The sequence below is a fragment of the Melospiza georgiana genome, chromosome 3 (genome assembly GCF_028018845.1).
Source record: "Melospiza georgiana isolate bMelGeo1 chromosome 3, bMelGeo1.pri, whole genome shotgun sequence".
Taxonomy (NCBI): Eukaryota; Metazoa; Chordata; class Aves; order Passeriformes; family Passerellidae; genus Melospiza; species Melospiza georgiana.
In genome coordinates, this window is record NC_080432.1 from 1,128,499 (window position 1) to 1,145,793 (window position 17,295).

The following is a 17,295-nucleotide window of genomic DNA, read 5'->3' on the forward strand; positions in this document are numbered from 1 at the left end:
CTGCCTGCGCAGGGATGTTTGCAGCTCTGGGAGAGGCAGGAGGGCGATCCTGTGTTAGCACCTCCTGACTGTCACTGAATCATCAATTGATACAATGGGTGGGGTGAAAAGGGAGCTGAAAGCTCATCTCATCCCACCCCTGCACAGGCAGGGACACCTTCCACCATCCCAGGGGGCTCCAAGCCCTGTCCAATCTGGCCTTGGATGCTCCATAAGGTCCAGTGGCTACAGGTAAGAATCAGGGGAAGGCCATTGTGAAAAACACCAATCACTTGTTTTTGACATTTTAAAAGTTTAATAGTTATAAAATGGTTATAAAATAGTAATAAAATTAGAGTAATAAAAATTTGGACAATTATGATTAGGACAATAGGAGACAATAAAAACAAAGAGCTATGGTCAGCCCTGGTACCTTCTTCTGGGCAAAATAAGCCAGAAAAAGGACATCCATTAACAGAGGATACCTTAAAAACAATAACCTGTTGCATATTCATACATCTCATACATGATGCATAAATTCCATTCAAACAAAGGATTCTGTCTGGTCAGTGTCAACTTCTTCCTCTTAATTCTAACTGCATCTTCAGGGCTGAGCAAGGGAGGAAGAAGTTTGTTTCTTCTGATAATGGAGCAATAAATTCTTTTTCTCTGAAAGACTTAGGTGTTTGCAGCTGCTATCTCAGTGAGAGTACCTCATTCCTCTCTTTAAAAAATATCTTACATGGCATAGTTTCTATTTTAACATTATAACTTAAAACTACATTTAACACACTACTGAAAAAAATTAATACAGCGTAACTTTCTAACATAACACATATAATACTAATTTGATTATTTGCAAAATGCCAATCATAAAATACACACTTTTCACACTGGGCACAGTGACCATGAATTGACTGAAGTTTTCAATTCTCCATGAAATAAGGAGAAGCTTTAACAAAACCTTGAACTTCAACAAAACCCTCAACTTCCAGGGGATGGGCTTTGTCTTGTTTAGGATACTGATTCAGAAAGTCCCTTGGGAAATAATCTTTAATTGAGGAGTGGGGGCTCAAAAGCCTACCACAAAGGCTACAACACCTCAGTCCTTGAGGAGCAGAAAAAGGCTAGGAGAAACCTCCTGTTGCCTTTTGGATCAAGGCAGGCGACCTGGTTCTGAGGTACAGCTCGACAGCCCTCTCTCTAGGGCCGTTCGGGCCAATGACATACGCAGACACCAATGTGGTGGACGGTCAAAAGGCGTTTATTACTTCTTCTCATGGGGTCTTATAGTCTTAGGGGTCTCTACGTCAAAAAGGAGTTTGTCCTTCTTACCTATGGTTAGTAGGGGATGGAAAAGTACTGGGTAAGGGATGGAAAGTTACTGGCTTCAGTGGGGCAACATTCCTATTGTTAGTGGGACCACATTCCTATGTTAATTTCTTATCTATGAGTACCTGAGGGTCTTATCTATGGGGAACCGAGGGTCCTAGCTTCCCGTGACATCGCGAAATCTTCCGCAGCGCCTCTTCCCTAGCTACCACAACCTCCCTCCAAGGCTGGGTGAGAACAGCCTCCTTCCCATGGGCCTCTGCAGGGACACGTTAATATTTCAAGTTTCATTGGTTCTCCCAGTTGTTCCACCCCAGCCCAGCCCAGCCCCCCATTCACCCTATATGTATATCCCCTAGAATCTTCTCCCCTTTCTCAATCCCTATTGGCCCCAGTTTGCTGCAGTGCTCCTCCCCATCATCTCATTGGTTCTTCTATTTGCTGCCCCTCCCCTGCACCATTTTTCCCTGTTTCCATTGGTCCTTCTCCCTCAGATCCACCCCCTTTCCCCCATATTTAGCCCTCTGCCCTCGGCTCTTCTGGGTCTTTTCTGGACCCGCTTCAAAGTGGTCGACAGCCCTTGGTTCTCCAAACAGAGACTTGTCCTTCATCTTTCTTTCTTAGCTCCTTTTAACAGGTGTGCTCCAGACCCTGAAAACACCAATTGCTCTCCGGGACTTGTTGTAGTGTGACACCTCAGAAGGGTTCAGGAGGGCTGGATGTGCTTTAAGAAGGAAAACTTCAAGGCACAGGAGCTGCTCATCAAAAGATGAGCAAGAGGGGGAGTAGACCAGCCTGGCTGAACATGGAGCTTGGAACTCAGGAGAACTGTTTCAGAAGAAGGGACAGAGAGCATGGGAAGAGTGCAAGAATCTTCTTAGGTCATGCAGAGAGAAAATTTAAAAGGCGAAAGATCAGCCTGGGCACTGCTGGGAAAGGTAATGTGAAAAGTCCATATTATATGGTTGGCTCTTTGCAGATATTATGTTGTAATAATTGATGTTACTGTATTGACCTTTTTTAAATAGTGTGGTAAATATAGTTTCAGGTTATAACATAATGTTAAAACAGAAATTATGCATTGTGAGATATTTTTTTAAACTAACTATAAGATAAAGAAATTCTTCACACAGAGATAACAGCAACAAAACACCTAAATCACCAATAAAAGAATTATTGCCTCCTTATCGGAAAAGACAAACTTTCTTACACCTCCTCGTTTCTGAGGCGCCAATAGGATTAAGGAGGAGAAGTTGACAATAACCAGAGAAGACCCTTTGTTTAAAAAGAATTTATGCATAATGTGTGACATATGAATATGCAACAGGCTATTGCTTTTAAGGATTATTCCTTTGTTAATGAGTGGGCTTTTGGGGTTTAATTGCCCAGGAAGCATCCAGATGTCCATATTTGATCTTTATTGTCCTAAGTCTGATTGTGAAATTCTTATTGCTCCAATTTTAATTACTGTTTTTGTAACCATTTTATTTCTATTAAACTTTTAAAACTTTAAAACAAGTGATTAGCGTTTTTCGCAGTAACAAAGAGCATTTTTATAAATATATCAACAACTAAACGAGAGCCAAGGAAAATTTCCATCCTTTTTTTTGGGATGCAGAAGGGATCATTGTCACCAAAGAAGAGGAAAAGGGTGAGGTACTTAATGCCTTTTTTGCCTCAGTCTTTAATATTAAGACCAACAATCCTGTAACGGGTCTCTGAGCAGGCAGCAAGGGATGGGGAGCAGAACAGATCCCCTGTAATCCAGAAGGAGGCAATTGGTGACCTGCTGAGACACTTAAAAGTCTACAGGGCTGGATCAAATTCATCCCAGGAAGCTGAGGGAGCTGATGGAAGAGCTCCCCAAGCCATGCTCCATCATTTATTATCCATCCTGGCTCACTAGTGAGGTCCCAGAAAACTGGAGGTGGGGCAGTGCAACACCCATCAACAAGAGGGCTGAAAGAAGGATCCAGGAAAGTACAGACTTGTCACCCTGATGTTGGTGCCCAGAAAAGCCATGGAACAGATCAGCTTGAATGAAATCTGCATATACAGGATCACAGAATTACAGAATTATTTAGGTTGGAAAAGACCTCTGAGACCAAGTCCAACCCGTGACTGATGCACACCTTGTCACCAGCCCAGAGCACTGAATGCCATAGCCGGTCCTTCCTAGGACCTCCACGGATGGACACTCACTCCAAAACTCCCTGGGCAACCCCTTCCAAGGCCTGACCACCCTTTCCAGGAAGAATTTCCTCCTGATGTCCAACCTTCTTGTAAATCACTTATGCAGAAGTCAGGACCAATGGAAAGTTATGTAATCGTGGTGGAATGCTGAGAGCTCTGGAACAAGTCAAACCAGCCCAACCCATTTGGTTCAGGAACACCTTTGGCAGCTTTACATAACCTGGGCAAAAAACATCATCTATGGAAAATCACCAAGGAACCCCAAGGACCCCCCAAGAAGACACCAAGGCAAAATAAAAAACTGCAAACGTATAAGGAAGATCCTGGAATCTCCTCTAACCACCTATGTAATGAGTATTGATATTTCAGGTTAATAAGCACCTGTAACCCCTTGAGCCAGGCAGGTACTTTAGGTGGGGTTATCCCCCTGCAACCAGTGCTGCAATGAAGTGATGCTGCTTCTTAATGCACACTGGGGTTTGGAGGGCTTCTTTTGGTGACAGTTTCTGGTGAATCAGACAGGACAGTGCTTCTGACACTCTGTGGTCTCACAGGATTGAAAGGACTCCGGCACTTACCAAATACATTTTTGGGGAGATCCTCCATTCTCTAGATCTGGTGAGTTCAGGGCAAGGCCCCTGGAATTTTACAGCATTACTAAACGGGATGAAGGGTGCACTTGTCCAGAATCATGGTGGAAAATCGTCACAGGATTGGATTAAAAGGAAGAGTAAAGGGAAGGCACATTTTGAGTTGCAGTAGTCTTCCCTCCCAAGGTGCAGAAAACTGTGCTGGCTGTTGTGTAGGGAGCTTACACAGGTGCCTTGTTTCAAGCTCTGTGGTGTGTGAATGGTAAATTTTATATTGCTGTAGTTTTGTATCATGGGATCAGGTCAATCCGTTGAAGGGGGAATTCTAAAGAACTTCCCTTTGTGCTGTAAATTGAAACACTGGGGAAAGGGGGTGGGTGGAGATTCCTTGGCAGGAAAGCAATTGGTTGAATACTGTAAACATTGATAGCCAATTTATGCATTAGACAATGAAGAAAAATAACCAAAGGATGGTTTCATATATAACACTTTATTATAATTAATGTTGTTTTGTCACTGGGTAGGAAAATGGGATGGAGTATTGTATGTCAATTTATTTCTCACAGCACCATCATCCAGTACAGCAGAAGGATGGTGGTGTAGTACCTAAAAATGTCATGCGGTTATCAGGGAGGAAAAAGCCTGAAAGATTTTATTCAGCCTGATCTACATGAGAGTGTTGTCTTGAAGCTGGAAAAATAGGAGTGTCCTAGTTTAACAGAGATGTGTACCAAGGAAGGTGAGAAAATTCCTGGAATAGAAAGATGAACCCCTCACTCCAGATTATTATAACTTTGGAATTACTGGGCTTCTAGGCAAAGATGTGGGAAAAGGAATATATGTTCTTTACTAGGAGATCTACAGATAGGGATATAGATATGTGTGTATATATATATATATATATATATATATACATACACACACATAGACATAGGCATAAATATAGATAACAAGACAAGCAACTACAGCTGTACGAAATGGAAAGGTAGAAACTACCACAGACACTGAAGGGTTTGATTTGGAGCCTTGGAAGAAGCTTGAATTGATGTAAAAACAAAAGTACACAGACATGAAACAGAAAAATTATAAACTCATGTTTCTATAGTTGTAAGTAAGAATATGCCTTAAGTAAGTGAGAAACTGCATTGGGTAAAATGGTGAAGGGTTTTATAATGTAGTAATGCATTTGTATAGAGTAAGCTAAGAGTTTAGATGTTATAATAGGAGTATAACTGTGTATGTGTAATAGTTGCCCATTGGATAAAAGTATCCACAGTGCAGCAGAATGAAGTAAAGGTGATAGGTTAGAAAAACAAAATAAACTTTGTGACAACTTTCCATTGGATGAGAAAGTCATGTTTTGCCTTGCAATGAAGAAACTTGTGACTACTTTGACCAATGGCCGACGGTTTACTCCATTAAAATCTGTTGAATTTTGAGGCTGATGTTTATCTGAGTAATAAAACTGTTTTTTGCCTGACAGTAGTCCCATCCCTTCTGTAAGGCATCGATAATAAAGAGCAACAAGAGGAACAAAAAACCACCAACCAAAACCAGCCTTTTCTCTCACCCATCAAGTAATTTCCCTTTGGTGTAGTTACACCCACAACCATCAGGGAGCGCTGTTGGCTCAGTCGAGGCAGAGAGGCTGCAGTGACGCCCCAGCGGCTCCAGGGGTCGCTGCTGGTTCCCAGCGAGGCGGAGGGGCCACAATGGCTCCCCTGCGGCTCCAGGGGTGCTTGGAGTGGGCTCACAAACCTCCGGAGATGGTGGATGGTGATTGGGATCTCAAATAAGGGGAAAAGATGGGAGATGGTCACGTGTGGTGTGGGCATCGGGTGCCTGTCTTTCCTAATGCAAAAAATGCTATTTACTTTTGTTAAAATTTTAAAAATGTATTAGTAATTAAAATAGAAATTAAAATTGGGACAATAAAAATTAGGATAATAAAAATTGGGATAAAAAAGGGAATAAGAGACAAAAAAAGAAAAGAATTATGGATGTCTGGAGGTTTGGTATTTTGCTAAAAGGCACACTTTTCTAATAAAGGATTACTCTCTAAAAGTAATAGTTTATGGTATATTCATTTATCTTATATATGATTTAAATATTCTTTTCAAATTAGAGTGGTTTTGTTTATTTTAGCTTGCCCCCGACCCCTTCTTGTAAATTCAGTTATTTGGTTTTTGGAAGTTTGATTTTTCTCGATAAGCAGGTAATAATAATTTTCTTGGGATTTTGGTGTCGTTGTTTTTATCTAGATAGGATTATGTGAAGAATTTCTTTGCTATATTTTTAAATATTTGAGTTAGTTACAAAAAGTATCTTATATAGTTTCTATTTTAATATTATTTTACAGCGTAAAAGCTGTATTTACTACACTGCTTAAAAGAGATTAACACAGGACTACTTAAAAGAGATTAATATAGTATAACTTTGCAACATAACACATATAGTATTCATTTCAATATTTGCGAAAAGCCAATACATATAATATGTATTTTTCACCCCCCTGTCCCCTGCCTGTCTGTGGCACACAGAGCTGGAGTCACTTCCAGCTGCGGCTCCCCTGAACACAAAGGAGACACAGAGCAGTCCAAATCAACTCCTTTATTAGCAGAGTGTGAAAAACGCCAATCACTTGTTTTAAAATTTTCCAAGTTTAATAGTAATAAAATACCTATGAAAATAGTAATAACAAATTAGAGCAATAAGCATTTGGATAATCAGAGTAGGACAATAGAAGACAATAAAAAGTAAAGAGTTACAGACATCTGGGTGCATTTTACTCTTTCTGCCAAGCAAAACCACACCTCGCTAACAAAGGATCAATCCTTAAAAGCATTAGCCTGTTGCATATTCATGTATCTCATACATGATGCAAAAATAATTTCCAAACAAAGGGTCTTTTCTGGTTATTGTCAACTCCCCCACTCATCTTATAAATCAATCATCTTGGTCCCTCAAAGTCTGGTTCTTCCCAATAAGGAGGCAATAATTCTTCTCTTGGAGCTTTTGGTGTCGTGTTACTGTTATCTCTACATAAAGAATTTCTTGATGCTTTAACCATTCCTTGAGATAGTCAGAAAAGCATCTTCCATCACATCGTTTCTATTTTATATTATGTTATAGCCTAAAATTTATACTTACCACACTACTTAAAAGAGATTAATACAACATAACTTTCCAATATAACACATATAGTGTTCATTTTAATATTTGCAAAGAGCCAATGACATAATATGCATTTTTCCCACGGAGCCTGCAGGGGATGAGGCTGAAGCAGCCCTTCAGCAGCTCTCCAGGAAGGCCTTGGCCCTCCCATTGCCAGCGGGGTTTCAGCACATGCACAGCAAAAGCCCCCACAGCTCCCTGGGGCAGAGCCAGCTGGTGCCACCTTCTCCAGAGCATGGCTCTGGTGCCACCAGCCTGCCTGGGCAGCACCAGCACTGCCCCAAGGGCTGCTGCGGAAGGTACTGCAGACAGGATTCTCCACATGGGGCACTCCAAAGGCTTTTGTTCAGCAGAGAGGCCAAGGGCAGGAGCAGCTCCTGCTGGGGCTGAGAGCTGGAGGGAAGGGCAGCAGCCCCAGGCACCTGAGCAGGAGCGGCTGCCCTGGATGGAGATACAGCACCCCTGAGACACAGAGTGAAAGCACTGCCTGAGCCTGGGGCAGTCGTGTCACTGCTCTCCTGAGCCTGCAGGCACAACAGCTCCTGCTGGGAGAACGGCCTCAGTTGATCCAGGAGGCTTCAGTGAGGGAGGGAAGGATGACACCCAAAAGCCAAGCAGCCCAGCTTGCAGCCAGCGTGGAGCTGGTGTCAGGTCCTGCAGGCTCTTCTCCGAGCAGGACAGCTCCTTGCTGCAGGAAAACTGCCTTAGGGGCACTGTCCCTTCTTGTCTCACAGCAGCTGATCCAAGGGGTGCTTTGAGTGCTGCCTTTCCCCATCCCTGCCCTTGGGCTCAGCCTTGGCCACAAGGCCGATTGTCCCAAGGAGGGGATTTGGTTTGGCTCTAGGACAAAGACAAGGGACATATTTATGGCAAGAAGGCAGGAGGATTCTGGCTTTTTCATGAAGCGAAGGAATTGCTGAGTGAAGACCGCAATAATGTGCCTTATTTCACCAAATTTGGGAAAAATTAGATGCTATTATCTGAACGTGGTTTGAGAGCATCATCATTGTAACTGCATTATGTTGAGAGCCTTGTACAAACTTCTCCTAAACTCAAAGCTGTTGTAGTTCTTCCTACCCAAGGATGTGGCCTAACGTTTCTCCAGCTCAGACAGAGCTTCCTGCTTGGTAATTCTCCGCCACACCTCAGGGATTTCTCCTTTGCCCTGAAATTTCCCATTATACAAAGCTTCCAGCTGTGTCCTGAAATGAGACACAAACCATTTCCAGTACGCCTGCATGGATGAATCAGGAAGAATATTCCAAGTGGAAAAAGGAGGTCCAGCATCCCGGTATCTCTTGTAGGGGATCCATTTGCTGTTATCAAACACAAATTTGAGATTAGTTGTAACAAGGCTGGAACAAATATCAATGGCCAGCTGGTCTGTGCCATGCCACATGGTTCCCATCAAAGCTCGTGGGCGATGGAAGACCACCTGATGGTCTCCATCGTGATTCTGCATTGTGTTTGTGCAGACAGCCCCACAAAAGGGACACTGCTCCCAGCACCCTGAAAAATGCTCTGCCAGGATGGTGTGAGGCTGCCTTGGAAATGAGCTCAGGTCAGCAGCAGCCAGTTCTTTCATGAGCCTTTCCCTCAGGTCATCCAGAGCTTCTGCCATGGCACTGCTCAGGAACTCAATGTCTGTGACCTCCTGGTGCTCGATGGCCTTCAGGTCACTTCTGGGCAAGTTGATCACCTCTGTCAGTTGCCTACAAAATTCATCCAGCCAAAGAGAGACTTTGTCTTCTCTGTCTTTTCTGTCTTTGAAAATTTGGGTTGATGAATAAACAGCTGACAGGATGTTTTGATAGATATTATTAAAGGAGTAATCTAAAAACTTCTTCAGCCTCCTGTTCTCGTCTGAACAGTAACGCTGAACTTGTATCGCAATGTATTTCTGAAAACATTCCTTCGGATGCATAATGTAACATTTAAAATACTCAAAATTTTCCTGTTCTGCCAGGTATCTCAGGATACAAACTTCCAGATTGGCTCTGCTGCCCTGGAAATCTGGGAATTTGCCCTGCATGTCCTCAGCTATGGCTTTAGCTGTCTTCTCATAGATGGCCTGGCTAAGAGCTCGTTCAATCTTGTCACAAAGGGAGGCAGCAAAAGTTGTGACAGAAGTGGCTCCTTGGCAGGAAATTTGGAAACATTGGAAGAAATCTTCTCTCTTGCTGTTCAGGTACACAACTGGGTCATTTGCCTTTTGGAATGCTTTGTGCATGGCTTTAAACCTTTCTGCTGCCATTGTGCACAGATACAGAGACAAATCGATGCTGTACTCTCTGTTAAAAGTACAGGTTGCATTGCTGGGAACAGAGATGACACCTTTCTGTACTTCATTGAGTATTTCATGAATAAAATTTCGACTATAATCACGTTTCTCCTCTTCCTTCTTAGCAATGTTTGCCTTTACACATGTTATGATGCTGTCCGTGATGTGCTGAAAGTTGAACATATCAGCAGTGGAAATGCTCCTGGGAGCTGGGATAACACCAAAAATCTTTTTCTTCATGATGTGTTTCTCTGGATCAAAAGAAAATCCTTTGCCTCTGGGAAATGACATGATCTGTGCATGGATGCCCGGCTCCTTAAAGTGCTCAAGAAGGACATCTTCAATTTCTGCATCAATATCCACCAGTTCCAGAGGACGAACAGCACAGGAGACTTCGGCAATCCACTTGCTCCAGACAAGAGTGAAGTTGTCCTTCAGTTCTCTCTCACTGAGGCTCTTCCCTTTTAGAGTCACAGCCAGTTCCCGACTCCTTCTCAGGAGTTCATCTTCATATTCCAACTTCCTTCCATCCAGTTTCCTCTGCTCCTTCTGTAGCTCAATGAGATTCTCACATTTCTTTTTTGTTTCAAGAAGAAGAATCTCTTTTAGTTCTTTCAGCTTCATCTCTGTGTTTGATTTCCACTGGACCAGTGTTTCACAGTCTTTGTCCTCCCTGAAATACTTTTCCACTTCTTTCTCAATGGCATCACTTGTCTCTTGCACCAACCCTTCAAGGTGTTCTGTGGTTACATTCTGCAAGTCCCCATTCCGAATTTTGTTGTCCAGTCTCATCTGTACATCTAAGATGTGACTCCTCAGCCTCCATGTCCACTGACTAAAGGCACTTTCCAGTCTCCTGTATAGAGCAATCTCCAGGGAATTCTTGAAGCTGAACACAAAGTTTTCATTCAGCAAAGCATTCCAGAGGTCACCAATACGATCTTTCAGACTTGAGAGCCTCAGAATGCTGCCCTGCGACTGCTTCTTGGCAGCCTGGAGGATTTTGCTCTTGAGTTGCCGGACATTCTGGCTGTAGGTGGGGTTGGGTGGTGCCATTGGGGGGTCTCCTTCCCACAGATGAGCAAAGTAGTGAATGTGGGTGTTCACATCAAAGTCGATGACATCACTGAAGGAGGAGACATCACAGAATTCCTGCTGAGCAGCTACCACAGTCATTTCATCCAGCTTTTCTTGCAAACGCCTTTGTCCTTCCATGTTCTGCACCTTGGCAGTTGCTTCCCCCACATTTTGGTGGACAAAGAGGCAGCTTGGGGAAAGATTGACTTTCTTCATCCTCAGGAAAGCCTGCACAGTGATCTGGAGAACATCTTGCATTTCTAATGGATTTTCTCCAAAGATATTGATCACAGTCATGTTGCCAATACCAATGACAAAGGTGGCCAGCTCATTGTCATGGTTCAGAGAGTGTTTATTTGCCATCTCGATGGCACGAAGTCCCTCTGTGTCGACCACCAGCACAAAATCAAAGCCCAAGTCTTGCTGCAGCTCCTCGCCCACTGGGATGAGCTGCATGAAGGCTCCGCGGGTGCATCTCCCTGCGCTGACGTTGAACTGCAGACCAAACATGGCATTCAGCAGGGTGGACTTGCCTGTGCTCTGGATGCCGAGCACGGAGAGCACAAACACTCGTTTGTCCCCCAGCCTCTCAATTAAGCTGTCAAAGATTGCTCCCACCCAGCGCAAGGGCAGGTAAGAAGCGTCCCCATCCATCAACTCCACAGGGTATCCTGAGACCATGAGATCTACTGCAAGTTCTGGAAGTTTGACGAAATTGTCATTAGTGGAGTTCATTAATTGCAGAGCTTCAAAAATCTGCCCTACTTCTCTCAAGAGGTGCTCCAGGCCGATGGATGAATCATTGATTTCATCAGAGAGGGCATACAAGCGACTCAGCAACTCCGCATTCAGCATGGCTTTTTTCTTGCTTTTCTTTCTTGAACAGATTTCAGACCATAACTTGTGATAGTCTCTCCTCAGTTCTTCAAGCAAGCCAAAAGACAGGTCATGCATGAAGACCTTCATCCAGTGCAGGAAGTATTTCTTGGTGTTTGCTGGCTGGGCCTGGAGAAATGCAAGGAATGATTTCATCAGTGCGTTGAGAGGGAAAGCTTGTTCAAGCTGCTTTCTTCTTATTGCTTTCTTCTCATGTTCAATTTGGCTGTGATGATGCTCAATGCTCTTGTTCCCCTTCTTTTGCAAGCGAGTGAGTTCTTTGTCCTTTTGGCACCACTGGTACCACAGTTTTCCTTGAAGTGGCAGCAGCCGGGATTTGATCTCAGACAGCTTCTCTTTCTTCAGAAGCTCCACCAGCTCCTTTGCCTTTGCTTTGGCTGTCACGCACGCAGGTTGATCTGCATCCACTATGAATCCATGCTGGCGAGCTTTGTCCACACAGGCATCCAGGCTGGAACATGGATTAGACCCTTCCAGGAGATTCGCAATTGTCTTGGTGAGCTCCTCCACCAGTTCTGCTTCATTTCTGTTTTTAATCCCTATTGTTATGTTTTTGCTAGCTTGTCCAGCTGCAACGTTCTCTTTTTCCGTGAGAAGACAAAGCAAAGGCCTTTGTGACTGCCACAGGTCCTCCAGAAGCTTTTTACCCCTGTTGTCCATGTGCTCCCAATCAGACACAAGAGCCACGTTGACAGCAGATATCTCCTGCAGGAACTGCATCTGTGCTCCGTGATCCCTGGCGTCTCCATGCAGGTTACAGAAAGCCACGCAGCACTCAAAGGTGTCATCAGAGCTTCCACGGGGGCAGTACCAGGCGATCTCCACCAGCCCTTCCACCAGCAAACGCTCTCTGGTGCTGCCTCTGCAGTGGCGGTGGAAGAAAGTGTCGTGTTTGTGTTTGCTGAGCAGAGCATTGAGGAGCTGGGACTTGGAAGAGGAGGCCGAGTTGCCAATGCGGATGAAGGACACAATGGGTGTCTGTGCTAGAAAGATGAGTTTGTTGCTGTAAGTCTTAGTTTGGGCCTGCTTTCCTGACTTGTCCACCTCTTTCCAGCTCCTTTGGATTTGGCTGAGGGCGTAGAGTGGGAACTCAATGTGTGAAGTGCTCGGGTTGGGCACCAGCAGAGGCAGCGCCAGTTGGCAGAATGCCAACTTGGTTGCCAGGGTCTGTCTCAGGAAGTCATCAGCACAATGGAAAATGGCCATCTGCAGGTCCATGGGGTGCACATGGCTGTCCCTGCTTGCACATTCAGGAGCTGCTTCCATCAGCTCTTCAAGAAAGTTTTCAAAGGAGTCTGATTGTTGGTTCTCTTGCTCTGTGGTTTGTGGCACGGGTGGAAAGCTGGGATTGCTCCTTTCCCAGCAAGTCAGGTACCTCACCCGGTAATCCATGGTTAACAGCTTTTGCAAGAAGTATAGTGGCAGTTCTGTGTCCTGGCTGGGCTGGCTGTCTTGCAGAGATGTCTTGGAGATGGTGTGGAAATCTCCCATCCCCATTTTCCTTGGATAGTGACTTTCCAGTCCAAGGTGCTGGAGCAGCTGGAGGAACTCCTGGTTTGCAATGGCTTCATTTTCTTTGAATTCACAGCTCTCGGACTTGGATTGGGACTGACTGGAAACCTCGGGTGTTGAAAAAGTGTCTTCTAGGTCGCTGAGTATGTTCTGCATCCTCTGTTCATTCCATTTGTCATCCAAGCAGCCATTGATCAAGGAGTCCAAGTCCTGTTCCAGCCTATCCCAGTCTTCGTCTCCACTGTGCCTTTGGAGGAGATTCTTTATCCGTGTCGACCACATGCCTTTCATGTGTTCTTCCATGAAAACCAAACGCTCCCTCTTCTGCTCAAGGGACAGCTCTTGACTTTCAGGTGTCACAGTCAGACCCGTCAGCAGGAGGAAGGCCTCAGCTCTGTTGGGATCTTGCTCCTTCAGGTTCATGTACTCTGCATGTGCCACTTCCATTTCCTTGGCCATGTACTGAATTTCTGGGTGTCCAAGGAGGTGCTGAAAAGTGCTGCTTTCCACCTGGTATCCTGTGCTGGTCACAATCAAGAGCACCAACAGTTCCATGTCCTTCTGAGCCTGTTCCTGGAGAGACTGGAGTAAGGAATAAATTGCCAGGCTGCTGGTCAGGGTGGCTTCTATCTTTGCTTCATGAACGTCAGAAGCAGAGCTTCTTGGTGCGCAGGTTACAGCATGGATGTGCTCCTTCATTTGCTGCAGTGTTTTGATGAGTTCTTGAAGCTCAGAGACTTTGGGAGATCTGGGAAGCGGGTGCTCAGTCTTGACGATCCATTTCATAATGAAGGAAGCCTCAGGGAAGTCCTTGACAGAATAGACATGAGGATCCAGGAGACTCCTCAACATTACCTTGATAGTGGTAGTGTTTTCTGGAGGTGACTCCTGGCATCTCCGCATGGTGTTCACCAGGAAGTTCTGCAGGGCTTTGTCTGACAGGCACACATTGATCCACACACTGGGGTTTTTGGTTTTTGCACTCAGATCATCTTTTAGCTCCATCAGCATGAGCAGCTTCCTTTCATCCACTTTTGTCACCTCCCAGGCCTTCACAGCTGCCATGAAATCTCTGGCCTCTTGCACTGCACTGCCCTGTTTCTCTCCAAAAACGGTGCCAATACTCTGATTCGTCAGCGCTTCGTACCCAGCCCTGAGGGTTCTTCTCATCTGAAGAATAGACTTAAAATCCCCACAGTGATTGTACAGGATGATGTCCCACACTGGGATCAGCTCAAAGCCACGGTCGATAACGCACCACGTTGTGTTATCAGACACCAGCCCCCTTTTCCACTGAGGAAGTGAAGCTGTGTCTGCTGGGCCCCCTGTGTTGGCCACATAGAGCTGAATTCCTGTATGAGAACTCTTTCCAGCTCTCCTCAGGACAGAAGCCTTTGAGCTGGATTTGGAAACATCCTGGGTCCCTTCTACATTGGCCCTGAAGCCACCCCAGCTGGCCCCATCAAAGCTGTTCAGTGCTTCAGATGTTTGTCGCTTCACCTCTTCCCGCTGCTCAGCTCGAAATCCTTCTGTAGATGCCTTCCACCAGAATATCCCCCCAAAGTGGATGGGACCCTGGTTTATGTGGGACCCAAACCTGCTGAAGAAGCTCTCACACATCTTCACCAAGGTGGAGTTGTCTTCTTTCTGACTGAAGCTCAAAAGTTGCTCCTCCATGCCTTGCAGCTCCTGCAGAGCTGCATCCGAGAGATGAAGCTGATGCCTTTGGAAGTAGCAGGAGGCCAGAGGGATGTACTGGTACTTGATGATGCAAAAGTAGCTCTGCTCTGAATGGGACTGGTGGGTGTCCTCTGATTGCGAGGAGCTGCTCTTATCTACACTCCCTCCCAGATTAATCCCCCAGACAGTACCGCTCATGCTGAAGCCCAGCTGCTCCATGGACTTGGTGAAAGTGGATTCTTCCGCAGAGGAGGAGAGCTCCTTCCTCTCAAGCAGCGATCTGTGCTTTGGACCAGTGAGCTGGAACCCCTCAGGAACCCTGAGGAGCTGCTCTCGCTTTGCCAGCACATCTTCAGGTCTGCTGGTTCTGTAGATGCCCTGCAGGGCCAGTCCCCCTGACGCCCGCCTCAGTACCTCCGTGTCAGGGATGTTCTTCCCACTGCCTGCTGACTGCTCCTGCTGCTCCAGCTGCTTATGGATCCTCTCCAGTATATCTGCCAAGGGTTTCTCTGGTGGTGGCCAGAACTCTTTGGGAATATCCATGGCTCGCCACCGAGTCTCTGCTTTCTTCCTCAGAGCATCCTGGCTATGGATGTTGAGCATTTCTGTCCGATACTTCAGAGCTTTTTTGACCTCATCTTGTCTCTGCTTTGTTATCTCTGAGTTATACTTTTGCATCTCCCTGCACGTTTCGTTCAGGAGTTTCTCGAAGGGCTTTTTCTCCCAGGGGTGCCTTGACTTACACTCTAGCCTGAAGTAGTCTTTACATTCCTGATGTTGCAGGGATTCTCTGCAGTTGATTCCCAGGATCTGTGTCCGTTTGGGCAGCAAGTATTCAGCATCCGTTCCTTCCTTCTGGAATGCCTCTGCCAGGAGCTGGGCCTTTGCATCCTCCTTCTGTGTAGCCATGGCTGTGGAGGAAGAACAGAGACATTCCCTAAGGTGTTTTCAGAGGCCCCAGGCTACTGGCAGAGGCTCTGCAGCAGCTACAGCCCTGGGGATTGCTCCCACCAGGCTGCTGGAGCCAGGTCTTGGATGGCACAAGTGGCAGTGAAACAGAGATTTTTGGAGTTCGCTTGAGTTAGCATTATGAATTAAGGATTTAAAGTTTATAGTGTTGAACTATGTGTTGAATTTTAACCTATGCCCTGTACCATGGAAGAGGTTTCTTAAATAGAAACCTCTTCCATGGTACAGGGCATAGGAAAATGCAAATTTCTGAAGCTTCTTGCAGAAAGAACAATACCAGAGGAGACTAAGGGATGCAAAGAACCCAGATAAAGGGACTTCTCTGTCTCCAAGCTGATGAAGGTCAACAGATGTACTCAGATAATCACCAAGGGACCAAATGTGCACACGTGAAGGAGAAAAGTTCAAAAGTTCAGTCATGAGGAAGACCACAATCTTCAGCCTCAGAGACCACCTCAGAGACCCCCATGTGACCACTAGAGCAAACAATGCATGCTCAGAAGGGCATGCATCCAATTACCATGTGAGGCGAGAACAGGCACGGCCAGGGGTTGAATATGCATGGAAAGGTTGTGTAATGTATTCCATATGGAACACCTTTGTGAATAAAGGTATGGGTCAGACTGAGGCTCAGGGCACAAGTTTTCACAAGATGTATCTTGCTTTTGGCAGTCATTGACAATACATACCCACTTCATAACTACATCAGGTTGTGGAGTCTATTTATTCTGCATATTGCTTCACCAGGGTCTCCTTCCCAGCACCCTGGATGTGCCTGTTGCTTTCCCGTTTGCAGCATCAACCCTGTAGCTGAGTGTGTATCCTAGAGACAATACAGAGACACAGACACAGGCACACACATGCAGACACAGAGACAAAGTCTTGAAGATACACACACAGACACACACAGACGCGCACACACACAGAGAAACACACACAGATTCACCCAGCCACACAACCTGCCCTGGACAAGGTGCTGCCTTCACCATCGCCCACATCCTCCCAGCAGAACTCCTCAATCCACAAGTGCAGACAGCGGGGGCCATTCCTGGCTCCCTGGAGCACTGGCACAGCCCCTCTGCCCATCCAGCAGCCCTGCCTGCATCCTGCACCCTCTGCCCAGCCCACGGCTGCCCTGCTCGCTGCCTGGCCCAGCCTGCTGCTCCCAGCACCCGGAGGCAGCGCTCACACACTCCCCCCATGGCACCCCACACTCCCCAGACACACTCCCCCCATGCCCCCCAGGGGCTCTGAGCTGTGCTCCTGCTCCAGCTGCCAGCGCAGCCCCTCCCTCGCCCCTCTCTGGCCTCTTCCCAGGAGCTGCTTCCTGGCACCCTCAGGGGCCCACCCCAGTGCAGGGGGAAAATCCACCTTGTCCCTGCCCACAGCTGTGCCTGGGACATCCTGGTGCGCTTTAATGAGTGACTGGATGTGAAAAATGATTGCATAATATTGGCTTTTGCATTTATGTATTAGCTTTTGCATGTTATTAGTTATGAAAAACATTATTCACTTGTGTTAAAATTTTAAAAAAATAACAGTAATAAAATAGTTATAAAAATAGTAATAACAACTAGGGCAATAAGAATTTGGATAATTACATTTAGGATA

The 17,295-nt window shown here is 45.7% G+C and overlaps 1 protein-coding gene across 2 annotated transcripts in view; it reads right to left on the reverse strand.

Annotated features, from left to right (window-relative positions):
* Positions 1 to 6,689: 6,689 nt before the first annotated feature.
* Positions 6,690 to 17,295, reverse strand: part of LOC131082116 (interferon-induced very large GTPase 1-like) — a 63,914-nt gene continuing 53,308 nt past the window's right edge. For both annotated transcript variants that reach the window (XM_058021771.1, XM_058021772.1), the window contains one exon: positions 6,690 to 15,626. In XM_058021771.1, the coding sequence (XP_057877754.1) occupies positions 8,359 to 15,624 (7,266 nt within the window). In that variant the 5' untranslated portion in view covers positions 15,625 to 15,626 and the 3' untranslated portion in view covers positions 6,690 to 8,358. The remainder of the gene's footprint in view (positions 15,627 to 17,295) is intronic.